This window comes from Carcharhinus amblyrhynchos, chromosome 4, assembly GCF_965287045.1.
Source record: "Carcharhinus amblyrhynchos chromosome 4, sCarAmb.v2.hapA, whole genome shotgun sequence".
NCBI classification, from domain to species: Eukaryota; Metazoa; Chordata; class Chondrichthyes; order Carcharhiniformes; family Carcharhinidae; genus Carcharhinus; species Carcharhinus amblyrhynchos.
In genome coordinates, this window is record NC_137327.1 from 91,586,910 (window position 1) to 91,614,429 (window position 27,520).

General features: G+C 41.4%; 1 protein-coding gene across 1 annotated transcript in view; it reads right to left on the minus strand.

Moving 5' to 3' along the window:
- Positions 1-27,520, minus strand: part of tex11 (testis expressed 11) — a 146,662-nt gene that overhangs the window by 101,957 nt on the left and 17,185 nt on the right. The window contains exons 5-8 of the mRNA XM_080188019.1: positions 21,265-21,344; positions 19,229-19,309; positions 17,270-17,389; positions 16,286-16,366 (exon numbers count right to left, since the gene is read on the minus strand). Of these exons, the coding sequence (XP_080044145.1) occupies positions 16,286-16,366; positions 17,270-17,389; positions 19,229-19,309; positions 21,265-21,344 (362 nt within the window). The remainder of the gene's footprint in view (positions 1-16,285; positions 16,367-17,269; positions 17,390-19,228; positions 19,310-21,264; positions 21,345-27,520) is intronic.

Genomic DNA, 27,520 nt, shown 5'->3' on the forward strand with positions numbered 1-27,520 from the left:
CAATACGGTCCCCTCGCAGCCGCCTTCTTTCTAAGGAAAACAACCTCAAATCCCTCAGTCTCTCCTCATAGGACCTCCCCTCCATACCAGGCAACATCCTGGTAAACCTCCTCTGCACCCTCTCCAAAGCCTCCACATCCTTCCTATAATGTGGGGACCAGAACTGCACACAATACTCCAAGTGCGGCCGCACCAGAGTTTTGTACAGTTGCAACATGACGCTGCGGCTCCTAAATTCAATCCCCCTACCAATAAACGCCAAGACACCGTATGCCTTCCTAACAACCCTATCTACTTGATTCCCAACTTTCAGGGATCTATGTACACATACACCTAGATCCCTCTGTTCATCCACACTATTCAGAGTCCTACCGTTAGCCCTATACTCTACACATCCATTATTCCTACCAAAGTGAATTACCTCACACTGTTCTGCATTAAACTCCATCCTCCACCTCTTGGCCCAGCTCTGCAACTTGTCCAAGTCTCCCTGTAGACTAAGACACCCTTCCTCACTATCAACCACACCTCCGACTTTGGTGTCATCAGCAAATTTACTAATCCACCCAGCTATACCCTCATCCAGATCATTTATAAAAATTACAAACAGCAGTGGCCCCAAAACAGATCCTTGAGGCACACCACTCGTAACTGAAAATAAACCCGGGGCTCGTCCCCTGGGGGGGCAGTTGAATGGAACAACCCCAATTGAAGTGCTCAGCTGAAATTGGGGCTGGTGGCTAGGAGTCAACCTACCTTGGGCACATGATGAAACTCGTGCACATTCTTTTCAAAGTGAATAAAAATACAATGTGAAAACTCACCAGCATTGCCAATAGGCTACTCACTGTTTTTCTCACCCAAAATATCACTTAGCCAAAAGCTGAAAAAATTCATCCTATATTACAATACTCCTTTACCCCACCTATATCCTGAAAAATGTAGGCAAATCTCAAGAATAACAAAGGACACAAAATATATTTAACTATAATGTTCTCAGTATAAATAGACAGTCCTAATAAACCAACATGTCATTCATGGTCAGGCACACACCACTCTGAAACCATGTGGCAGATGTCACCCTAGAATAATAGAGCCCCTACAGTGCAGAGACAGGCCATTCAGCCCATCAAACCTGCACCGAGAGCAATCCCACCCAAACCCTATCCACGTAATCTTACATATTTACCCTGCTAATTCCCCTGACACTAAGGAGCAATTTACCATAGCCAATCTACCTAACCCAAACATCTGTGGGCTGTGGGAGCACACCAGGGCACTGGGAAGAAACCCACGCAGACACAGGAAGAAGGCACAAACTCCATACAGACAGTAATCCAAGGCTGGAATTGAATCCAGGTCCTTGGCGCTATGAGGCAACAGTGCTAACCACTGTACCACTGTGTCCACCCGAGAACCAAGTGGCTGATGCCACCCGTAGAATTCCTGCAGTGCAGGACGCCATTCGACCTATCAAGTATGCACTGACTTTCCAAAAATGCACCTTGCCTAAGCCCATATCCCTGGCCTATTCCCATAACCCCATGCATCCACCATAACCAATCCACCTAACATACACATTTTTGTTTGATAACGGACAATTGAGCTTGGCCAATCCATCTAACCTGCACATCAGGAAACCCACGCGGACATGAGGAGGACTTGCACATTCCATACACCATAGTGGCCCAAGGCTGGAATTGAACCCAGATCCCTGGTACTTCAAGGTAGTCATACTAACCATTGTGCCACTGTGCAACCCAATCAAACCTCTGCTGATTTTCCTCAAATCCCCCAGATCATCACTCTATGAATTAAGTTGTCTTATTAGACTCTGGCTTCCACACAAGTGTTATCAAACTGAACTCTCAAAAAGTAATGCCTTATAATCTTCTTTGAAGCAATATTTTTCCTCTGCTGTTTTAAGGAAGGATCTACTCACAGGATTTCAAACTCGCATCGAGTATACCTTTGTCTTTAATTGCCATGTGCATTCAAGCTTGCACACAATCTCTCAGGTACTCAGCTATGCCAATAGAACACTGCTGCATCAAAGATTGTATTGAGATCAATCTGTTGTCTTACCTAGGCTGCCTGGTTCCCCACTTGACATTTGGTTACCAACATGTCTCATTAGCTCAGAGCACTCTCTCTGGCATTTCCTTGAATTCCAACGAATAGTAAGTACATTGTTCAAATTTCAGTTCCTTTCGATGCTTTAACTTCAACCTTCCTAGGACCTCTCTTTTCATTGCATGGTTTGTAGAATCATCCATTCAGTTTTTGGGACCTCATTTCTTCCCATTAGTCCATTTTTCTCCTTCTAACAGGGTCTATGAGAGCTCCTTCTTCAATTACCTTATGTTCATTTAAAAACCGAACTCAACGGGTCTAACTTAAAACTAGCCCCGGATGCTAAGCAACAGCTTAGCCCCTTCCATTTATCGCTTAATGTCACATGCACTAAAATCTCAAAACAGACACAGTCTGAAATTAAACCATAACCCCCATACATGCAAATACCTGTTAAACCTGAATCTAACTTCTGTTTAAGCCTATCTTAGACAGACACACTAAATTAAACTCACTTAAATATATCCCCATATACACCATTTTGCAGGTACTTCAGTTCTTTTCTTACTGTCCATTTCTAACTTTAATGCATCCATAACATTACTTGGACCAATTTTTTGCTCAACTGCAACATTATCCGCTAGTCAGTTTTTATTAACGGAAAGAACTACAAAATTGTGATACTCCACACGAACAGTTTTCAACCTTCATTTGCTCCAGATTGCTTTGAAGGTCAATAAACACAATGTTAATCTTGTGAAAAAGTTCCAACAGTTGCTTAGGTTTGTTTTTTAATTCCACATTCAATTAATTATTCTGAATAACCAGAAATTCCCTTTCTTATTCAATGGATTTTCCCCGACACTTGCATCAAGTTTCAATTGAAGATCGACTTTTGCTAATAGTTTGCTTAACCAACTTTATCTTTTAGTCAGATCAAGTTCTGCGCCAAGTGTTTCATATTCCATTTAATTCTCAATAGTTCTCACCAATTTTCCCTTTTCAACAGTAAATGTCTGTTTTATATATGGACAATGAATTTCTCCATTAAACAAATTTGCCTTCAATTGCTTGTTATTTGGAATAAATGTCTCAGTTTTGTCTACAATAGTTCTCAAATGTTTGTTAAGAACATCATGATCAATACAGTTATCACATTACTGTTCCCACAAGCACTACCCAAGATGAAATCTTCCTTCTAATGGAGATTTAGGGACAATTCCCAATTTAACAATTCCTTTCACAAAGTTGTGTGAAATTACTTAAATTAACTTCACACAAATAATCTGGTTTATCCCTTCCATTAATAGCTATTACCAATACTATTCTCTACATAAAATTACCTGGAATTCAAATTCTATCAGTCATCATCAAAAATTAATTGTATCTCTCAAAATTTGAGTTGCTTATTGATTTGGTTGAGTTAGGTAGGGAACACTTCTCCCTTTGAAACAAAACATCCAGAACCTTCAATAGATTGACTTCCTTCACAGATTCTCTGAACTTTTGTGAATTCCATACTCCTTTCTCAGAGATGTTTCATATGTACCAAACTACTGCTAAAGCACAAAGATCTATTTCCTTTTTGCATGCTACATTTCCTACTCCTGCATCTGCTCTTCTATTTAGTTTCCAATAATGTTTCCTAATGTCATACTTTGTTACAATGGAAACACTTAGGCCTCTGAATGTCACTTCCATCCTCAGCACCTGCATTCTAAGAACATAAGAACATAAGAAATAGGAGCAGGAGTAGGCCATCTAGCCCTTCGAGCCTGACCCGCCATTCAATAAGATCATGGCTGATCTGTCGCTGCTCAGTTCCACTTTCCCGCCCTCTCCCCATAACCCTTAATCCCCTCTCTTATCAAAAACCCATCAACCCGCGTCTTAAAAATATTTAGCGAGGCAGCCTCCACCACTTCAACGGGCAGAGAATTCCAGAGATTCACCACCCTTTGAGTGAAGAAGTTCCTCCTCAACTCCGTTCTAAACCGCCCCCCTTTTATCTTGAGGCTGTGCCCCCTAGTCCTACTGTCTTTTTTGAGCGGGAAGAGTCTCTCCACCTCTATCCTATCCATCCCATTCATTATCTTATATGTCTCAATGAGATCTCCCCTCATTCTTCTAAACTCTAACGAGTACAAGCCTAGTTTATTCAGCCTCTCCTCATAGCTCAACCCCCTCAACTCCGGTATCAGCCTAGTAAACCTCCTCTGCACTCCCTCCAAGGCCAAAATATCTTTGCGCAGGTGCGGCGCCCAAAACTGCACACAGTACTCCAGCTGCAGCCTCACCAATGCCCTATACAGCTGCAGCAAGACCTCCCCCTACTTTTATATTCAATCCCCCTCGCTATGAAGGCCAGCATCCCATTCGCCTTCCTGACCACCTGCTGCACCTGCAAGCTGGGTTTTTGCGACTCATGCACAAGGACCCCGAGGTCCCTCTGCACCGTCGCCTGCTGCAGTTTTTCGCCCCGTAAGTAATTCTGATCTGAGATGACATTTCTTGGTCAATCCCAACTGTTCCATCTCTTCCTTGACTGCTTGTTTTCCTTTTGCTTCCAATCTTCTAAGATTTATAAGGAAAGCAGAAAAAAGTCATCTGCTAGTTCTGTCTCTCCAGCAATTTTATTTTTTGTTCCTGCACAGGAGTTCTAATAACCAAAGGAAATGCATCTTTAAATTCTTAAAGAAACACCTCTCCAACTATGTTCCCTCTACCTTCAATGCTAACAGTTGATATTATTTTGCTTTACTGTCTCAAATTAAATATAGGTTGCCTGTCCAAGCTGTTTTCATTTAATTAGAAATTTCTGACTCCACGCCTCAGGAACCAACTCACGTGCAATACAGATAACTTTATTTATTGCATCACACTCCACTGGTGCCTCTTCTGACAAAGATGCACACACCTCCCTAGCTCTATCTACCAGTCTACTTTGTAAAAGTAATATCCAGATGCCTTTCGTTCATGTAATCTGTTTAGCTACCTTTTCAAAATCCACTTCAATATCCACAAAATTTGGAAGAGCTGTATGAATTTAAACATTTCCCTAATTTCCTGTCTAGAAATAAGTCCTTTCTCACCTTACTGAGATGTCTCTTTTTAACTACCAGCATTTTAAGATAGAAATATCTGAATATCTCCTTTTCTTTCTTCCCTAACTTTTCCATTTTCACCTAAACCTCTTCATTTTCATTTCTCTTTCTTCCACTATTTAAATTCACTTTTCAACCTCAGAAGTTCTATATTTCCTTTTCACTCTCGATTTCAAATTGTTTCATTTGTAATTGAATTTTGCAAATTCACTTGCCTCACTTTTCGCAGAACTTGGTCTCATAGCCATTTCAGATTACTATTAAAAAAAACCATTTTAAATGTTTTTAAAATAGTTTTTACTTTCAATTGTATTGATATTTTTAAACTGTGTACGTAATCCTAAGTGCAATTTATCTGCCAAATCGGTTTGGTGACTCTTAGTTAGCTTCGGTAAACCAGTCAAATTTACACCACCTATCTTTAGAAAGTTTGTAGAAATTTCCAAAGCCATTTTCGATTCCAACTTGTACAATATATCTCACAGTAACTCAAATTCTTCTGTCTTGTACCACAATTCCTTGACTCACAGTTTTCAAAAAAGAGGTTCAAGAATCCCCCCCCTTATAACATCTTGAGGGGCATCTTGAGGGGAATTGCTTGATAGAGCAGACACAGCACGGTTTTGTTAAGGGGAAGTCGTGTCTGACAAATTTATTGGAGTTCTATGAGGATGTGTCTAGGGCGGTGGATAGAGGAGAGCCGGTGGATGTGGTCTTTCTTGATTTTCAGAAGGCGTTTGACAAGGTACCTCACAAGAGGTTATTGCAGAAGGTCAGGGGACATGGAGTTGGGGGTAGGGTGTTAGCGTGGATAGAGGACTGGTTGTCAAATAGGAGGCAGAGAGTGGGGGTCAATGGGTGCTATTTGGATTGGCGGTTGGTGACTAGTGGAGTGCCCCAGGGGTCGGTGCTGGGGCCTCAGCTTTTTACCATTTATATAGATGATCTGGAGGAGGGAACCGAGTGTATGGTGTCGAAATTTGCTGATGACACCAAGATTGGTGGAATGGCAAATTGCGCGGAGGGTGTGGAGAGTCTACAGAAGGATCCAGATAGGCTGGGTGAATGGGCCAGGAACTGGCAAATGGAATTTAATGTTGGCAAGTGCGAGGTGGTCCACTTTGGTAGGAATAATGGTAGGAAGGATTATTACTTACGTGGAGAAAAACTGCAACAGGCGACGGTGCAGAGGGACCTCGGGGTCCTTGTGCATGAGTCGCAAAAACCCAGCTTGCAGGTGCAGCAGGTGGTCAGGAAGGCGAATGGGATGCTGGCCTTCATAGCGAGGGGGATTGAATATAAAAGTAGGGAGGTCTTTCCTTGACAGCCTGAATGAGGGAGTGGAGAGCTGGCGACACCCATAGTCTCCTGCTTCACAAATTACCAGTAGGAAGGGCACTTAAGTCGGATCATGGGAGATGGCTCTCCTCACTGAGTAATACCTGTGTGACCGCAACCCTGATATTCCTCCTGTGATGGGAGAGTGCAATTGCCTATGGACTATACAATGCAAGAGGATCATGATGACTTCTAGGGAGGAAAGAGACTTGCTCCTCAAAGAACAACTAGCAACATCTGACCCCTGAAGAGTGCTCACAAATTCCCATTCACCAGGGTAATATCAGGCTGATAACACCTGGATTGAGTCAAATCTCCTTATGCAGCTCCTCCTTAGTTAGGAGTAACTCTGAGGATCTGTGTCACTGATCTCACAAAAATCCAGTTGCTAGATTCCGTGTGCTGACAGAACTATCCATGACTGGGTTGAGTGGTGGGGTTGACCAGAGGTGCAATCCTTGTAGTCAGGATGACACTAGCACAACTATGTCATGTCAGTGTGAAAATACACAAAACAATGAGCTGCCATCCTCACAGATGTACCAGTCTCTTCCTGCTGTGAAGTCCTTACAAATTAGTGGCTTAAAAGTCTGTCTACTACTAATTCACACTGAGGTGTTAATGTCTGCACTGATGGTTGCCATGACACCTATGACATCTTTTCCATGGGTATCTGAAAATTTGACAGAACTAATGCCCTGGCTTTTCACCAATGGCGAATTTGCAGATTCTCCCGCTCATTATCTTGCAAAGAAAGGGAGATGGCATTAAGTTAGGAGCATAAGGCAGAAGAGAAAACACACAAGGTTTGCTACAAGGATGTTTATCTTGTAGGTCCTTACCTTTTCCTCACGCGCAGCATTAGTCCTCTGGCTCCTCAGCAAGCTGCAGGGTCCACTCAAATGGCAAGAAGATTTTCATCTAGGCCGTGCTTCAGATCATCTGGGCTCTCCCCTTTGCATTGTGTGCCACCTTTTCCTGAAATAGATGGGAAGCACATAAATAGGACACATGCCAAATAATATAGTAAGCAGGCACAGCATGTGTTGCAGGTGAGTGGGTGCTGGGATGTGATGAGGAGAGGTGCTGCAGGAGAGATGAAGTAGTATGTGTCAGTGGGTGACTTCCCAGTGGAAGGGCTGTGTGAGTGTTAGAATTGACAATTGAAAAGATGACTTATACATGATGTAAGGTCATTCATCTTCCTAGATTTGATGCGCAGGGGGCTATTGTTTTCCACAGCTGTCATTGCCTCTATTCTGGGCTTCTTGACTATGACAGTTGATCTTCTCCCAGCCTGAGTGTACAGAATGTCATGCCTCTCCTCCACATTGCATCCACAATTCAGGTCAGGGCTCCTTCTGAGATTCTCAGGCCAGCCTTCGTGTCAGCCATCCTCTTAGTTGGACTTGCAACAAGTGCTGGGGAGGCAATTAAATGGAATACCCTGGATTGAAATGCTCAGCTGATGTTGTGGGGGATGAAAAGAAGCCAACTTGCCTCAGATGCATTACGAAACTCCTGTAAATAGTTTTTTCTTTCAATATACCTATAATTGTGGCATGAGAGCTCACCAGCACCATCAGAGGACTACTCACCCAAAAAATACCTCCCCATATTACATACTCCTTCACCCCACCTGTATCTTCACAAATATATGCCGATTTTAAAAACAAGGATCACAAAGCATATCTTATGCTATAACATTCTCAGTAAACACACTGTTCCAAGAAAGCAATGAGCCATTTGTGGTCAGACACTCACCACTCTGAACCTAATAAGCAGGTGCTGCCCAATTAAACTTGTGCAATTTTCCTCAAATGACCCCAGATTATTATTACACAATGAGCGATGGTGCCTCGCTGGACAATGGCTTCCACGTGTGTGTTTCCAAACGCCATTATCAAAAAGACACATCTTAGAATCATCTTTCAAACAATGCTTTCATGTAATGACTTCAACGAGGCCCAAGCGGTTGGCCGCTTGGGGTATGAGCTCCATGATTGAGGCTGTACTTGCCTGTCCAATCAGGGAGCCTCAGGTCTACTGACACTCTGGATTGTGACTTTGTTCCTGAAGCACTCAGGAGTGAAACAGAGTTAGTAAATGAATGGAATCTGGTGAAGGGACAGAGGCCTTAGAGTTACTGCAATTTCCTCAACTGTTTTCAGCAAAGATCCACTTCCAAGATTTCAAACTCAACTTTCAGTATCCCTCTGTCTTGAATTACCATGTGAATTCAATCTTCTACACTATCTCACAGCTATGCAGCCAGCCAATAAACACCGTCATTTCACAGGCTAATTTAATGTGTCACCAAATTGTTAAATTTTTGGCTTGGCTCATCATTTTGAATCTGGGAACAGGATCTGTATCTTCCCTGACAGCACTCTTTGCTTTATGTTCAAATTCCAATGAACAGAACCTTTTTCAAATTCCAGTTTATTTTGTCCAATTGACTTCAATCTTCCTGACACTTCTCTTTTCATTCTCTGGTTTCTAGGACTATCCAATCTTCAGTTTCTTGGGACTTGCTTTCTTCCCATTATTCAATTCTTCTGCTATTGGCAGAGTTGTGGGAATTGTTTCCTCTCTAGCTGCTCAGCTCCAAAATGATTTAGGTCCAATTAAAAGGTACCCTCAACAGATCTAACTTAAAGTTGGCCACTTGTGAAGCAACAGCCTTGTCCTTCATTACATCTGTTCGCTTTTCACATCTTATCTCTCAAATCACAATACAAACACAGTTTGAAATTAAATCAAAACTCCCATACATGTAAACACATTTGTTTAACTGGAATCTAACTCAGGTTTAACACTTTCTTACACAGGCACACTAAATTAACTCACTCAAATATACCCTTCTAACATTTCACAGGTATGTCAGTTCTTTTCTTACTTTGCATTAGTGACTTTGATACATTAGTTATCTTCCTTGGATTAGTTCTTTGCTCAATCAGTTTTTATTCACAAAAACAACTTCTGAATTGAGGCACTCCATACCATCCATCTTCAACCTTCATTTGTTCCAATTTCCTTTGAGATTCAAGAAAGTTCTAATGGCGTCTGTAATAATTCTGCCAAGGCCAATCTTTCTTTACCAAAAGCCCTTTAATGAGAACTATCCAGCTCCAGTGATGTCAAGCTCTACACCCAGTGACATCAACATTCACCCACCAGTTATATCAAGCATCTTCCCAAATGGCATCATTGCCCTCTGCTTCAATGCTTTCAAACTTATGAAATCAAGCCTGTAATAAATGAATCCAAATCCCTAATGCAATCCAGAGCAACCCAAAAATGAACAAGCAGACAAATCACCACTGATTGCTTCAGTGTTTTGTAAGTGATAAAAACAAGCCTGTAATTGATAAATTCAAATCCACAATGCATGCTGCAGAAATACCAAAAAAAACACGAATGACAAATCACTGCTCAACTGCTTTCATGCTTATTAACTTTTGGAAACAAGCCTGAGATTGATCAAGTGAAATCTAAGTTTCCGTGTTCTTAGTATGTAGGCAGAGATGGTCAATATTACGATGTATGGGCCTACTTAAGGTGAGCAAATATGGAACTAGCCGATGAGCATCAAAATGGAACTTGCTCACTCACTCACTAGCTGCTTCAACTACTGCCTGGCATTTGGTCTTCACCAGAGGCAGACTTTTTTGGGGTCCAGTGCTCTGCTTCTGTGCCATCCTCCCCACCCAGTCATATCATACTCTCCATGACATGGCGATCCATCTCCAGTGATGTCAAGACTTGCCCACCAGTGACATCAAGCCCCACCCCAAATGACATTATTGCCCTCCAGAACACACCTAGCCTCAATCACACAATGCAAGCCACAAAAGTACAGAGAAGTATACAAATTACTGCTTCATTGCTTTTTAAACTGATGAGCGGGGTGATGCAGGAACTGATGGCATTCATTTCTGGAGGAAGCATCTCAAGGTTACTGATGCAGATTCTGTCAAGCAGTCTGCTTCAGCAAGGATGCCAACTTCCTCTGCTTCCACATAAAAGTCTGTGTCCTCAATCTGGACAGCCTTATACTTAGATAGCTTCAAGATGTGAATAGACACTGGCAGCCACCACCTCCATGGCCAGTCGTGAGAACTACAAGGGAATTGACTCAGTGCTACTGAGATGGCCCAGATGTTTTTTTTTTACAGTTTTGCCCTAGGCTTCAGCTTTGTAAGATACTGGCCTCAGTCCATCCATAATGATCCCAAGGACTCAAATGAGGCCATCTCTGAAGTTCCTTACATGAATGAGATCATTTAAAAGTTTCAGAACTGAGATTCTTTTCTGGTTTTCTTGTTGTGACTCCACTCTACCCACCAAGCTGGAAACAGTCGGCTCAATCTTGTGAAAAGCTACTGTCCCATAAACAGTTCCACTGGGACCAGTCCTCTTGTTGCCTGAGATGCAGTCCAACATTCGAAAACAAAAATTGCACCAATTTGGCTTCCATGAATGAGTGCTGTGTATTCATGCCATTTTTTAAAGTATCCACCTCCCGTTCCATTAGTCTATTTCACAACGGGTGATAGGATGCTGTTCGGATGTGTTGAATACCGTTAGAGATCACAAAGTTCTGGAAGTTACTGCTAGTAAAGGCTGTGCCGTTATCATTAAACAGGACTTCTGGTATTCCGTGCAGAAGCTCTGTTGTAATAACTCAATTGTAACTTGAGAGATCCTGCAGCCCATTAGGCGTAATTGAAGCACGCATCCATCTTGATTGAAAACGTGGAACCTATACAGCACCCAGTAAAGTCCACATGCATGCATACCCATGGCCTGCCAGGCCACACTTATGGATGTAGGGCAGCTGAGAAGCAGCCAGCAAACATTCTCATCTTTGATATTTCTGGATTGCCATAATACAGCTCTGTTACTATCACATACCACACAAGACAAGGGTCAACTACTCAGGACCCTGAGGGAATGATAAAGTCCTCAACACTGAGCTACTCTTCCCTAGCCTGATCGCGTTTTATTTCTTCAGAGTCTTATCCGCAGAATTCACCATGTAGGATCAGATGCCTTATTTTAGGCAGGATTGGATCCTTTTGTATTCAAGGCTTTAATTTGCCTTGCAGGCAATTTATAAAAACATCAAGACCTATTCTAATGCTGGTACAGTAACCAAACTTCTGAGCAATTGGAGGCACCTCAGCGAAAGCTATGCAGGTTATAGATAGGCCAGTGCTCCAGAAGGCATTCATAGGCCATTTATAAGGCCCAATGAGAAATAAATCTTCAGAGGGCGGTGTCCCTTCACCAGATTCTCTTTTTCAAGCTTGATTACAGTTCATAGAGTGCTTTAGGTTCACAGTCAGAATCCAGAGTGCCAGGAGGCCTGACCTTTCAACATTTCAGTGCCAGGTCCAGATCTTCCAACATGGCATCTGATGTTGAAGACATGTGTCAAATAGGCACCTGTTTCTTTCGCAGTAAGTGTCAGAGTTCTAGATTGCCCCATTCCTCGGTCAGAGGAGTAGCCATAGCTTCGGCTGCAGCATCCATTTTAGAATCCAAGGTTCTAACTATGGCAATGGAAAGGAGGGACTGACCAATCTGGGAGGATTCAACTCAGTTCTCAGCCTACTGGGCTCAGTCGGCTCAGGGACAAATTGTTATTGCAAGGCTCCCAACATGTCTGGCATTTATCAGGGTGACCTCTCCAACACGTATTTCTAAGTACAGGCCCCACCCTGGACAACGTTCCAGGTAACCATGCAGGACCATTTGCACAATTCTTCACTCAGACTTTTTTACCTGCCTCCAATTGCTCTCCCGATGACTACTGTTGTGGCCTCTGCATTGAGCTTCTTGCTTCTTTTCCAAGTCATCCCAATCCCCTAGGTTTAAAAGTAGCAGACTTAATCTTGAGTGGAAGCATCTGCCCATGAGTAATTCTGTAGGTGTTATTCCCATAGAGGCATGTGGGGTTGTCCTGTACATAAATAAGCAACAGGAGAGCTTGGTGTCCATTGATGCAGTTGGCTGTTTCTTTAACCTGGTTTTTAAAGTCTGGACTACTCTTTCCCGAACTCATTTGATGGCCGGATGGTATGATGGTGTCCTGATATATTGAATCCCATTCTACATCGTGAACTGGGTAAACTCCTAGCCAGCAAAAGTATGTCCACTGTCAGAGATTACATGAGGTGCAAAGTTTCTGTACTACTGACGTGTTTGCCAGTTTCACACTATGTATTGTGAATGGGCATTTTGAAGGGGCATCCACTATGACCAAGAACATTAAGCCCATGAATGGGACTGCATAATCCATGTGCAACAAGGTCCGTAGTCTACCTGGTCATTTCCACAGTGTAGGAAAACTGTAGATGGCAACTTCTGTCCTTGCTGGCATTCCTGGCACCGATCCACTAGCACCGCTATGTCTGCGTCCATTCCGGGCCAACAAACATGGCTCCTGGCCAGCATTTGCATGTTGAACAAAACTGGGTAGAAGTGAAGTAATTCAGTCAGTATAGCACGACAGCCCTGTCTCAGAGCTACTGCTGGTGCCTCCCTTCCATGGGGCTACTCTTTTCTACACCAGTAAGGTTTTGGGGTTGGACTGGTCATTCTGCTCCCATGCCCAGTCACTGCCAAGTTTTCACTTTTCTGAGTGCAGCGTTCTTTTGCATACAGAGATGTATATTTTGTGTGGCCACAGGAAGGATCTCCAGAAAAATCATAGTCATTACCTTCTCCTGTACTTTGGGTACCATCGGTGGGATGTCTGCTAAAGGTTGCCTAAGGCATCTGCATTTGCCACTCAACTTCCCAGCTGATGCTCCAATTGTTAGCTGTAAGCCGCCACTAATAAGGTGGATTTGAGTCAATGCAATCGGCGGCAGGGCCTTTTCCTGTTTAGTAGTCTCAGCAGTTTCCCAATACATCACAGAAATTTCCAATCCTTTCAGTTTATCAAATTTCGACTGAAGGTCAAGTTTTGCTACAGGTTGACTTCATCAACTTTATCCTTCAGACAGTGTAAGTCTTCAGCCAAGTGTGCCATATTCCATGATTCTCAACTATTCTTACCAATTCTCAGTAGCAAATTCTTTGCTCGTATGTGGATATTTGATTTTCTAAATTCACCAGGCTTGCCTTCAACTGAGTGTTAGTGGATATAAATGTCTTATGTTTGTCCACAATGGTTTTCAAAGGTTCGTTAAGAACAACATGATCATCTGCCAGTTTGCAGTACAGTTGTCATCGCATTACCATCCCCCAAAAGCCAAATCATTGCCTGGGATGAAATCTATCCCCCAATAGGTGATTTATGAGTACGGATATCTAGGTCTCAAATAGGTGATTTATGAATAATTCCAAAAATAATAATTCCTTTCACAAACTTAATTAATCAGTTAATTAATAAAGAGCCATTTCCTTTTCTTGAGCTATTTTTCCTACTCCTGTAACTGGTCTCCCATTTAGTTTTGAGTAATCTTCCCCAATATGTCCCACTTTGTTACAATGGAAGCATTTGAGCCTCTGAATGTCGCTTGAACACTTTCACGGTGGATAGGTTTTCAATCAGTTGGGAAGTAAGTGTTGTGGACTTAACCCAGGCAAGTGGACTTAGTGAATGCTAGATCAGCCATAATCTTATTAAATGGGGAAGCAAATTTGAAGGGATGGTCTACTCCTGTTCCTATTTATGTTCTTCTTATTCAATATAATTTGCTTTTTTAAGAAAAACGTAGCTCCATGGTTGCTTCCTACAAGGACCACAACTGGATCCTCCCCCTCCTAGTCCAAATTCATCTCTAACAACGAGACGTCCCTGACTGCAAGCAGGGAATGCAATCTTTGGATTCCTGTTGGGGCTGCAGAGAACAGTACCCATTCTTTTAACTACATCAGCACCCAACATCGTCAAATTCTTTTTCTGCTACCCAAGGGGACAGCATCCTCTACCATGTTGCTATCTCATCCACCATGTTGCTATCTCATCCACCCTGCAGATCTTGTTTATATGCACACAGGTAGGAAGTAACTCCTCCATCAATACATGCTGGATCCTTACACTTGCTTGACTGCACAGTCACAGCACCCTATTCCTGACCATGATTGCATCATGCAACATTTATCATGTTGAACTAATATAATTTAAAGTTCTTAGTGTTCCAAGTCAGATTGGATACTTCAAGGTGTTCTAAGAAGCTCACCTGACCTCTCATGTTTTATGCTGAATTTGGCTAGAATGAGCATGAGAGGTTTCATTAAGGTGACTCAACTGACCCACGAGAAGCTTTTATCAAAAATAAAGTTTAATTAAGGATATTGTTGACTTGTATAGTAAGACAATTAGCAAGAACTATTAACAATTACAAACAGGAAACAGGTTTATTTGGAATCACGAGCTTTCCAATAACTGCTCCTTCATCAGGTGAGTGGAGCTAGGTTCACAAACACGGCTATGTTGGTAAAGATAATTACAGTTTAGAATGTGAAGGTAGGTTAGAATATGAGTCTTTGCAAGTACGAACAGTGTGCTTGAAGGTGCATTATGCTGGGGTGATGTTCAGGGCTATCTTGTGAGCGCGGCTGATGAGTCTGACATTGACACATCTTCTGTCCTTGATAATCTGTGCCATCATTGGTACAGGCAACTGCCTGTGATGACACCACCCATGACATCACAGGCACTGACGCTGCAAATGTAACTTATATTTCCCTTGTAGTTGTAGTGTCAGCAAACAAAGCCTTTCACTGCTTAATAATGATCAAAAGCGGAGACTCTAGCAGCTTTGTCACTTCTCTAGCCTGGCAACATTAAGGCCAATTGCACTACGTGATTTTAGGATTTGCAGATAGGCCGCTCTCAATTATAAAGCTCAGAACCACAGTATGCAATGGATTTCTGCATGAATCTCCTTCATAATAATTTATGTATTTAGTTTTAAGAATGATTGATTAGAAAGCGATTAATACCATGAGAACAAAAACTATCAAATGTTGGCCAGAGACAGAAATCAACAACCAGAGAACAGACTTAAAGTAAATGGTATAAGGACTAGAGAACGGTTGAGGAGAAATCTTTTCATCCAATGGTGCAAGGAATCTGGAACTTACTGCCTGAATAGGTGACAGATACAGAAACCCGAGTAGAAGTACTCAGATACGAACTTCATTACTACAGCTTACAAGGCTTCAGACCAAAAATGGGAAAGGATGGTTAGACTGGGTAGCTCTTTTCCAGCCATCACAGACACAATGGGTCAAATGGCCTACTTGTTTCATGAGACAAATAGGGTTTTTTCTGTTAATTGCTTGTCATATTGCCCAGTTTGCAAGACTGCAAAGTTATAGTGGATGCTTTCCTTCATACTCAATTCTGCACTTACAAACTGTGGTCAGACTTATAAATACATTGAGGGATTGATGTTGGAGTATGTACATAAAAATGTGTAAATGCAGAATATACTGTATAATATCTTCTGTTTAAGGCATAAATCAACATTCCAAAAAACGCATGTTCACTTTGGGTTCAATATCCCAACGTACTCTCAGCAAGCAGAATATGTTACTTCTTGATGAGATTCGAATTTTCTGAACTATTTCATTTCAGATGTGTTTGTGGTAGTGATAAAAATGGCTCAATATCAAATCAAACATAAACCCTGAGGCTTGCTCAACTCAATCCAAGCTCCACAGGAAAATGCCATTGTCAACAGTGCCAAAAGTGACATTTTACAGTGACCATAACCAGTACATAAATGTTAAATACATTAACAAACCTCTTTGGGCAATCTGAGTAGCATATCTTTACACCGCTGGATACAAGTCACTGCATTCTTATGATCACACTGAGCCACAGCCTAACAACGGGGAGAGAAAAGTCAACAGAATGCATAAACAAAATTAGAATATTGACTGAAATAATGCAGAGCAGAATCTTGTGCCACCCCGTGGCGAGTTTAGTTACGGTGGCATTTAATCAGGCGTGAGGATGGTAGCTGGCAGCCATTATCTTTCCACCTCTGCCCCAATCAAGTCCGAGGGCAAGAAAACATGCGGATGACCTTTGTCCCTTTCACTTGTTCAAGTCATTAAGCAATCATTAATGCCCAGTTAAAGGCCTCACCCGTCACAGCTGGTATTAACCCAGGAACCTGTTCTGATGAAAATCAACGCCTTGAACTGTAAATCTGATTCTTTCCATGAACCAGCTTTTAGTTTCTATTTCAGATTTCCAGTTTCAGTTTTATTTTACTTTACCATGAGATATTTATTTATTTGCCTCAATCTCTGGTAATTGCCACCAGTGGATATACCACCAGAAATCTTCCAGGCTGACCTGTGCAAAGGGGCCAAAAGGCTGCATGGCAAGTAAGATAATCCAAGATGGATGTGGTGCCATGTTGATCAAATATGCAAAGAGGTAGCATATTTTATTCCAACAAATACTGTTGGTTGTCAATGACTACTGCAAAAGCAGTTGTGTCATGACCATACTAGAACATTGCTAGGTTAGCCTTCATACTGTAAGCTTTTCAGACACACTGCGACTACATCACCTTACACTTTTCAGAACAGAGAGCATCCTACACTGATCAGGAACCATAATTGCTCGTTTGGTCATACTTGTCAAGAAACTACCAATCTTTTCTGCAGGCCCTGCCAAACGCACCCAGGAATGAACACGATAACAGTGCCCATACAAAATAATAACACAATCGGACAGAAAATTGTGCATATAGTAGTGCCAGATGTGCGCATACTGATTCTGCTTGAAAGGAGTGAATTTTGAAAAGGTCCTTTTCAACATCATTCTTAAAGGCATGTACATCTGAGCGGCCATCACATCCGTCAATAAGCCTTGTGTATAAGGTCTCCAAACTCTGGGGGGGAAAGATACAAAATGTTATCACCATTCCATTAGGAAAGTGAAATCTTTAATATTAAGCACTAACACAGATTTTTGAACAAGTTTTCAGACTATGATAACAAAACAAAATTCCAATTCACGTATTTACACACCTTTCACAAATGTCATTTTTAACCACAACGAGCAGTAAAATTAATCAAAATCAAACTATTGGGCTGCATTAGAGTGGTAAAGAAAATCGGAAATATAAGGCTGCTACTAGTAATTTGCTTGTCAGCTAGCACTAAAAAGAAAAAATGTCTTAAATCAGCACAAGATTATGGAATTAAAACCGGAGAGGAAATGTTAAACATGCACTGAAAGTAAACACAACTCTCAATATTATTGCCTCAAAATCTTTCTGGGGTGCTACTCACTTATGTCATTTTGTTGTTAATAACTACATGAAAGCTGGTCACCAATATTCTCATGAATATGGCTAATGGTAATACTCTTGCACTTTTTCAACACAGGAAACTTTTAATGGTGCTAGCTTGCTATATGGAGCAGATTATGAATAATTCCAGATGTAAAAGATAATTAAGTAACAGCAGGAATATAGGGAGCTGATATTTTCTACCACTTAATCACAAAATATTAAAATTAAATATCTTATGCCTAAACTAAGTTAGAAAAATCTGGGAGGTACCAAAATAGTTGATGCCTTATTTTGCATTGGTGTAATTCAAAGTTAAAAAATAAATACCCAACTACATTTTTCACGCTTCCAATTTCATTCCTTTCTCTCCAGGGATGAGCACTACTGGGATGTCCTTATAAAGGAACGTGCAACTCGAGAGCACTACCTTAAGTGCATATAGTACTTTAAATTATTTCTTCCCTTCACTGATTCTGCACATTCCTCTCCCCCTCCCCCACATTTTATTCCTGTATTTCATCAATAATTCTGTTTTTATCTCAAACAGCCTTCAAAACTAGCTCTGGCATCTTCGAAGATTTGTGTTGTATATCTACACTCCCAGGTGTTTTTATCTCTGCAGAACCTTTATAGGATTTAGCCTACTTTACCTCTACTCATTCTACAGCCCATAGGAAATAGGAGTGGGGATAGACCATAAGGAGCCTCAAGCCCGTTCCATTATTCTCTTGTCCATTTTGCTATCGCTTGATTAGCTTACATATCAAAAATCTGTTGACCTCAGCCTTAAATGGATCCACTGTAACATTCAGAACACTGTTAGAGAATTCCAAAAATTACAATCCTTTGAAAAGAGAAATGGCTTCTCATTTCAGTCCTAAATGATTGTCCTTTATCTGGAGACTGTGAGCCCCTGTTTAAGATTACTCACCAGGGAAAACAACCTGTGTGTCTACCCTGTCAAGCCCTTCAGGATCCTGAATGCTTCACTGAGATCACGTCCCATTCTTCTAAACTTCAGGGAATACAAATCCAATTTACTCAGCCTTTCACTGTAGGCGAACCGTTACTTCCAGTGCAAGTATGTTCTTCCCATTGTATGGAAACCAAAGCTACATTCAGTACACCAGATGCAGTCTCACCAAAATCCTGTACAGTTGTAGCAAGCTTTCTTTATTCTGGTACTCCAATTCCCTTGCAAATAAAAGCTATCGTGCCATTTGCCTTCCTAATCTATATGCTAACTTTCTGCTCCTTGTGCAAGCATATCCAAGTCCTTCTGAAGATTGACATTTACAAAATACACAGTTTTCAAATTGTCTACTTTTCTATTCTAAAGACCAAAGTATATCCTCTCATGCTGCAGATTATAGTACTCCAGGAGAACCCAATTAAATGTAGGAAGCAAGTTATGAAATGATAAAATCAGTGTACCGTCAGTGCCAAGTTCAAAAATCTATCTGCCAGTAAAGGCTTCCTACAGTCCAACCAGCTTCTTCCAGTTTTTGTGAACATCTGAAAAAGAAAGCAGCAATGTCTTATGTTAGCTATTCATAAATTAAATGCCTTTCGCAGTGGACCTTGAGAACACCATTACTATTTAAAAAGAACTTCAAAGTTCCAGGTATTAACTGAAAGCAGTAGGCCACACATATTTTCTCAAATAAAATACTGCAAAAAAGTCAAAACAAAGCAAGCACTACTAATAATGCTATATTTTGGCATCAGCAATTCTTTTTAGCCCAAAGACGTCAACAAGATCTCCCGGTTTCATTATTATTTCCACCCAAAATTCCCCTTTACATTACAGGATCTTAAAGTTTCCTTCACGTGTCCTGGGATAAAAAAAAAGTATGCCTCAGTTTTCATAAATTCATTTTGATTCTCTGCAGTGTTCCTAATATTCTCCGAGTTGAGAGATTTCTTGGGGTCCTTCCAATAGCATCCAGTTGTGCAACCCTCCACAAATCCTGAATCCTGTCACAACTGTGGACACCCCAAATCAAGAATGGCTCTCTGCTTTCTCGGAGAACTCCAAATCATATACACTTGATTTTTGATTGCCCTTTGCTTCTGGCAAATTTCTCTCTCTGCTTCCCAAAGTTGCTCCCAGGATCTAATTAACTGCTTCAGCAAAAAATCACATGGATAAACCCAGAACTAATACCTAACTCCATACAATCTATTCCTATACACAATATGGCACACCTGGAACATACCAGATATACTTAGACATTTAAAGTAATTATCTCCCATTTCCAAACCTTTCCTTTGTGAAACCACATCAATGATTTCCACCTTTAATAAGTCGAGTGTAGTCAGCTCATTTCCACTAAAACTCAAAAAGAGGTCACTTGTTTTTTTTAAAATATTTTTCCATTTCCAACTCTTCTCTTATTCAAAGACTACCAATTGAAATGAAATTCCTCTAGGTCTATTTACCTACCTCTAAATGGGGACTCCTAAACACTTCAATCTCTGTTAAATGTTACAATACGAAGATAAAGGACTGATTAAATTAGACTTATTCACAATACGAGGGAATAGAAATTGTTGATTTTAACTTGATTGCCTGGCGTAATTGGGTTACTAACAGCCAGAAAATAACATGATTTCACTTACTACCCAAGCACAAGGAGGCTTATTGGTAGAAAAGAATTTCCTCTGGGGCATTTATTAATGTTTTTTTCACCCTAAATTTACTGTTAATATAAAGTAACAAGGGACTTAAATAGTTTGGGACTTCAGATGGAAAGCAAGAATTTCTACTGATTCAAGTGGGGGGGTCGTAGTGAAGATGCAAATTTGGATCCCATGACATACGAAGGAACCCATTTACAATTCTGCAATGAGTCAGGCATCACGTGACGTGCACTTCATTTCTATTAGTACTAGGCAACTTAATGCTCCATCTCAACTATTATTCAATCTACTAGAGGCCCATGCATGACACTTCAGCAATCACATTGTTTCCTGAGAAGGGTTAATTAAACAGCTCCAAGTGGGGACCTGGTCAACATCCCACTTTTCCTAATAGCAATATCCATCAAGGGCAACAAACTGGCACCCTGGACGTATGCATGAGACTTATGCACCTGGGGGAGGGAGGCAGCGATGTAGTGATTTTGCACACCACAGGAGATGATGGTATTTGAATTCAATTTTAAAAATCTAGACTTAAAAGTCTCAAACTAGGGTCAATTGTCATAAAAATCCATCTGGCTTCCTCACACCCTTACCTGGTTTGGCCTGTGACTCCAGATCCACGGCAATTTGGTTGACTATTAATGCCCTCTGAAATAACCAAGCAAGGTAATTGTATCAAACCACTGCAAATCTCATAATCACTGCAATCGGAACTGTCGCCATTTTACCAGAAAAGGCAAATTACTGATTGTAATTAAACACCTCTGTCCCATCCATAAAAGCACCTTCCCAATAATCTAAAAGATTCTACATCTCAAACTCACCAGTATTTGTCTTTGCAATGTCACTTCCGTGGGATCAATATAGTCGCACAGAGAGACCAACTTGCACGCCACATGCCGCACTGAAAGTTGAAGTATTCACAAACTTGTTAAAAGTCTTAACACAATATGTTATCTTGTCAGGAGTTCATCGGTTTTCAGTTTTTGCCAAGACTGCACCGGTATTGCATAAATGTTATTACTTGTGCTCTTTACTATTGTCACCACATCTAAGAGTAAATTCTTAAATTGACTCTGAAATCAAGTGCAAATGTGGCTTGAAGTGTTTTCTAGAATCAGAGCTCCAAGTTGCAACATACTCTCCATGTAGAGAGAAACTACCTTGACCCACTGAACATGTCATATGAGAAAACAAGGAAAAAAATCTTAAAAATTTGTTCCTCTTCGATATTCTCATTTAAATTCACCTTTTCATCCTCAGCTGAACTCAACCAGAAACCATCCTGTCACATGATCGAGACTTGTGCTATTGAATTGCTTCAATTGTACAACTTTTAAACTCAGGTTTCAACACAAAAGAGAAAACAAGACTTTAGGCCAGAAGCCTATCTTGGTTCTCCACCTCTCTCAAAATCTGATCTCCAGAAAGAAACCCATATTCTGCATACATAGCGAACTAATTTCTAGGATACAATATTTTGTTGCATTATTTAACTGTAACCTATAACCAATTTTTTAGGACCAGGAATTCCACCAAAGCAGCTGAAAGAACCTTCATTGAACTTTATTCACATGAATCAATGCCTCTACCTTTGGTTTTTTTTAAAGAAACTCACATTTGTAACTTCTCCAGCTTTCTTTTTCCACTTTTAAACCTTGTGTGCTTGCAAATGTGAATGCGTGTCACCATTCATCCTTTTGTTTTGAATGCACTAATAAATCTCCATTCTTCTGTGGAACTATCATTAATATTGGCTGCCATAAACCAGAGTTGGGAGACAAACTATGGGCTGTTTCAAAAGGATACTGAGAAAGAGAAATACATTCTTAACTAAACTACCAGTACCACAGGCAGAAGAGAGCAACAGCAATAATTTAATTCACATCGCCCTCGTGTCCGTAACAATTATGTCAGCAGTGATTCATATGTCATTTACATTAAAATGTTACACAAATATCACCTGGATGCAGAGCCTTAGGTGAAAGGAACAGAGAATTGGGCAATGGTTACAGTACAGGAAGCTTTTTGGCCCATCAGACTCATACTGACTCTCTGCAAGATCACCTCAATTAGTTCCTTTTCACCCCTCTCCCTCAACTTTTTCCCAGACCTGTGCAATTTTTTTTCTTTTGAATAATCATCCAATTCCCTTTTCAAAGTCATGTCTCAATCCATCTCCACCATCCTCTCAGGCATTGCATTCTAGGTCCTAACCATAAGTTGTTTAAAAGCTGTTTTATATTTTACCTTGTAAAATGTTATTCAGTGAGTTTTCCTATTCTCAACCCTACAGGTGTTTCAATCCAAGTCATTTGGGCTTTTTGTGAAAAGAAGTTTTTTTTTATTCTGATGTCAACGCACACGTGCCACCACATCTTCCCAAATTTGATCCCTGGGCCCCACTATTTAGTTAAAAGTCCTTCTATTTTCCAAGTTATGCAGCTCACTAGAACACTGGTAGCAGCATGGGTCAGGTGTAAACAACCCCAGTAATACAGCCCTACGTTCCACAGTGCACCTTGAGCCAAACGTCTCTTCGCCCAGACCAATCTTTGAGTCAAGATTTCAGCTCTCTAATTTTGTTTATCCTATTTATCCTAAGTTTCACACGGTTTAGGTAATAATCCAGAGATTATTATCTCAGAGGTTCTCTTCTTTAATTAAGTGCTCTCGATGCAGAAGCTTTTTCACAGTCTTACAAGTTCTTTGGTACTTACATGGATCACGACCACCAGATCCTCCCCTCCAATAGCAGATTCCTCTCCAGTCCCAAGCAGTTACCCAGAAACCTGGCGCCAGGCACTGTCGTGATTTTGGTTTTCAATTGCAGAGAACAGTATTATCCCCTGAATATGCAGTCTTCAGTATCAGTACCACATTCCTCTTCACTCTCCCACTTGAATGGCATTATTTGTTGTTACATACTAAATTGGTCAGCTCACTTTAATAGCAAAGATAAGGGAGCGTAATTAGATAGATTTTGCTTGCTTACAGTCTAAGACAGAAAAGAGGAAAATCTCCCAAATGCCTCTGATGACGATACCATGTAATCAAGTAACACACTACACAGATGCCTTGGTTAACAATACATAATGCTTACCATGAAGCATAGTTAGTCTGCTCATCCACTTCAGTCCTGCTGCTCATCCACACATCATGAACAAAGTCAGAGACTGAAGCTCCTCCATTATTACATGCTGTTCCCCTTTACTTGCCTGACTCAAAGTCACACCCTTCTGCCCCTGACCTTTCATCAATTTTAAAGTTCTGCCCAACCCAACTGTTCAAATATCTCTTCTCCCTCCATGATGCCCTATGCAATGTCTGCAATGCAGGCCCAGCTCAGCAACTTAGAGCTGAAGTTGCCGAAGCTGCAGGCACTTCTGCAGATATGGTTGTCCAGGATTATCACGCATTCCACAGATGAAATGACTTCTGCTCTCAAGTCTTTGTACACAAAAGCTGAAATCAGAGGTCACATGCCTCTGATGCCGAAGTGCAAACAGTTCCCTTTTCAAAAATTAAAAAGCAAGCTGTATATGCTATCATTTGCACGCACATGGCCTACAATCATCACTCACATAAAACAGTTTCTTCATTCTTGTCCCAACACACATATTGCACACAATCTTTAATGCTTTCAGTTCTCCTAAGAGTTCTCATGCAGATGTTTATTGGCTGTTCAGCCACTCATTCTTGGGGTAAGGAAGCCTCTCCAGGGAATGCCAAATGTTGCTGCTGTGGTAACTGTTGGTGTCAATCCATTGCCTTTGTCGGGTCCAGGTGAACTCTGGGAATGATGGTCACTCAGCTCCTTGCACAACTAGTGAAATCATATCATCCTCATCAGTTGTCTGCTGTGAAAGGATATATTCTCCAATCGAACCTGTATGTCTATGATATATTTGGCTGTTCATTTTGACAAAGCTATAAAGTTGACAACTTCTCTACATAAGTCCCAAGTTTCTAGGTGGGTTAACTTTTGTTGAGAGCATTGAATATTTGCAGTCTGACTGGATCTGCAACTCTCAGCCCTGGCCCCAATTTGGCAGCTTTAGCAAAGCCAAATGTGGCATTCTGTTATTTCACTTTGATTGTCACTCAATTGTTACTAATTCTGGCTTCAATAGTTATTTTAGCTTTGGAAAAGTAGGTTGACTGTATTGGGATGTTAATAGCTGAACTGGATTACTTTTTTTGTCTTCAGTAGGTGTTTTTCTCCATTCTTGTATTGCTGGATCTACTCTATTGTTGGATGGTTCTGTGGCAATTTTCACTGCTGTCTTTCCATCTGACTGGGAATAGATGGAGATTATGTGCAGTACTGAATTCCCCAATCATTCATAAAATGCCTGAGCTCGTCACTTGGAAACTGAGTCATTGTCACTCACCACAATATCAGGAATGCCATGGTAAATGAGCATTCTACAGTCACAGGGCAGTCGTTAATGTCAGCTTCTCTAATTCCTAATAGTCTGAATAGTAGCCAGCTGTAACAAATTTAAGAGAATGAACAGTTCTTCCAGCCTCATCCATGGTCTGAACAGGTTGTTTGAGTAGCTCTTTAGCTGGCTTGACTTGAAATGCATTACAAGCACTGCACTGGCTGACAGGATTCTTGACCTAATTGCCCAGTAAAGAACTTCTCTTTCCTGCCTCAGACAGACCCATTCCTTAACCTGAATGGGTGTGCTTCAGCATCTCTTTGCTTATGATCTTAGGGATATTTGCCCTAGTCATTTGTACTAGTTGTCATTTTGGGTAATCTTGACCATTTCCACTTCATCCCTGTTGATATAGGGCAGCATGGTGGCACAGGGGTTAGCATTGCTTCTTCACGGTACCACGGATCTGGATTTGATTCCCAGCTTAGGTCACTGTCTGTATGGAGTTTGCAGTTCTCCTCATATTTGTGTGGGTCTCCTCTGGATGCTCCGGTTTCCTCCCACAGTCTGAAAGATGTGCTGGTTAGGCACAATGGCCACGCTAAATTCTCCTTCAGTGTACCCGAACAGACAGTGGAGTGTGGCGAGTAGGGGATTGGCACAGTAACTTCATTGTAGTGTTAATGTAAGCCTATTTGTGACTAATAAATAAACTTCAAACTTTAGACAAGGGCACGTCCTCCACTATGCTTCCTGAAGTCAATGACTATCTTCTTCGGTTTTACTGACATTGAGGGGGAGATTGCCATCATTTCACCAGATTCTCGCTCTCTCTCCCCTGTACTCTGTCTCATCATTGTTTGCCATCCAACCCACAGCCTTGGAATCATCAGCAAACTTGAAGATGGAATTGAAGCGGAATTTGGTCACATCCGTAAATACACAAGTAGTATAATAAGGTGCTGAGGATAATTATGAATGCAGTGTCGTTGCCTACCCTTACTGATTGCGATCTGTGGGTTAAGAAGTCTAAGTCCAGTCACAGAGTGAGCAGCTGAGACCCAGGCCACGGAGTTCGGAGATGAGTTTGTAGGAATAATGGTGTTAAAGGCTGTAGACAATAAATGGGCGTCTGACGTAAGTGTCTTTGTTATCTAGGTGTTTCAGGTTTGAATGCTAGCCATGGAGATAGCATCTGCTGTGGACCTGCTGAGGTGATAGGCGAGCTGCAACGTATCCAGTGAGACCAAAGCTGATCTGTATCATGACTAGCCTTTCGAAGCACTTCATAATGATGGATGTCAAGCCACCAGGTGATAAGTCATTAAGGCACGCTGCCTAGCTTTTCTTTGATACAGGATTGATGACCATCTTCTTGAAGCTGGTAGGGACTTCAGACCTGTGTGAGGAGAGGTTAAAGATGTCTGGAAATACTCCCGCCAGGTGATCTGCACAGGATCTGAGAGTTTGTCTGGTTATCCCATCCAGGCCAATCACTTTCCATGGGTTAACTTTCAAGTAAGCCAATCTGACATCTGCATGGTGACCTTGGATATCGGTTTGGCTGAGGCTTCCAGGGCGGAAGATGTCCGCTCACTGAGCTCTTGCTCAAAACGGGCATAGAATGCATTGACGGGTGCATTGGTGTCAATGATTCCAAATGCCTTCATCTTGTAACTGACTGTGTCTTGCAGACCTTGCCATAATTGATGGGTGTCCATATGGCTAGCCTGGGACTCTACCTTGGTCTGGTACTGTGTCCTGGCATGTTTGATGGGTCTCAGTAGATTTCTTGTACAAGTCAGGGTCATCCAAATTGAACGCCTCAGACCTGGGCTTCAGCAAGCAGTGTAGATCTTTGTTCATTCACGGTTTCCGGTTGGGAAACACATCGATTTGCTTCTTTGACACAGTCTTCTTCGTACTTACTGATGAAGTCCATTACTGTAGTGGCAAAATCATTCAGGTTGGTCACCAAGTTCTTAAATATTGACCAGTCCAACTCAAAGCAGTCCCAGAGGAGATCATCCAATTCCTCAGATCAACATTGCACAACTTTCTTCATTGGATTCTTCTGTTGCAGTTTTTGCTTGTAAGCCAGGAGCAGGAGCATAGCCTTGTGGCCTGATTTGCCAAAGTGTGGGCAGGCAATAGAGCAGCAGAGATATTTGTGTAGCAGTGGTTGAGGATTTTTGGACCTCTCGTGGAACAGGAGATATGTTGGCAGTATCTTAGTTCCAGCGGAGCAGGCAGAGAGGCAATTCTTGTGAGGAGAGCTGATAGTTAAGAATCAACATTCTTACTTTTTTTTTCGGAGTTTTTCTAGAGAACCAGAAGTAGGCCCTAGGGCAACGTGGGAAGGTTTCTTTTTCTTTAAAAAGTACTTATCTTCGAGGTTTAGATGTCATTGTTCCAGCAGAGCAGGCAGAGAGGCAATTCTTGTGAGGGGAGCTGATAGGTATGAGTGTTGGTTCTTACTTTACTTTTCTTTCGGAGCTTTTCTAGAGAACTCTAGGCCCTAGGGAGATGTGGGAAGGTTTTTTTTTGTTTTTGCCCCATAAATTTGAACGGAAAGGAAACCCGAGACACTACATGTATAAAGTCTCCCATCCTCCCACCTCCTCTAACCTTAAAAAAAGACTTGATGTGAGAGCAGTTAAGCTTTTTTTCTTTTCTCTTTCACTTCTTAGTG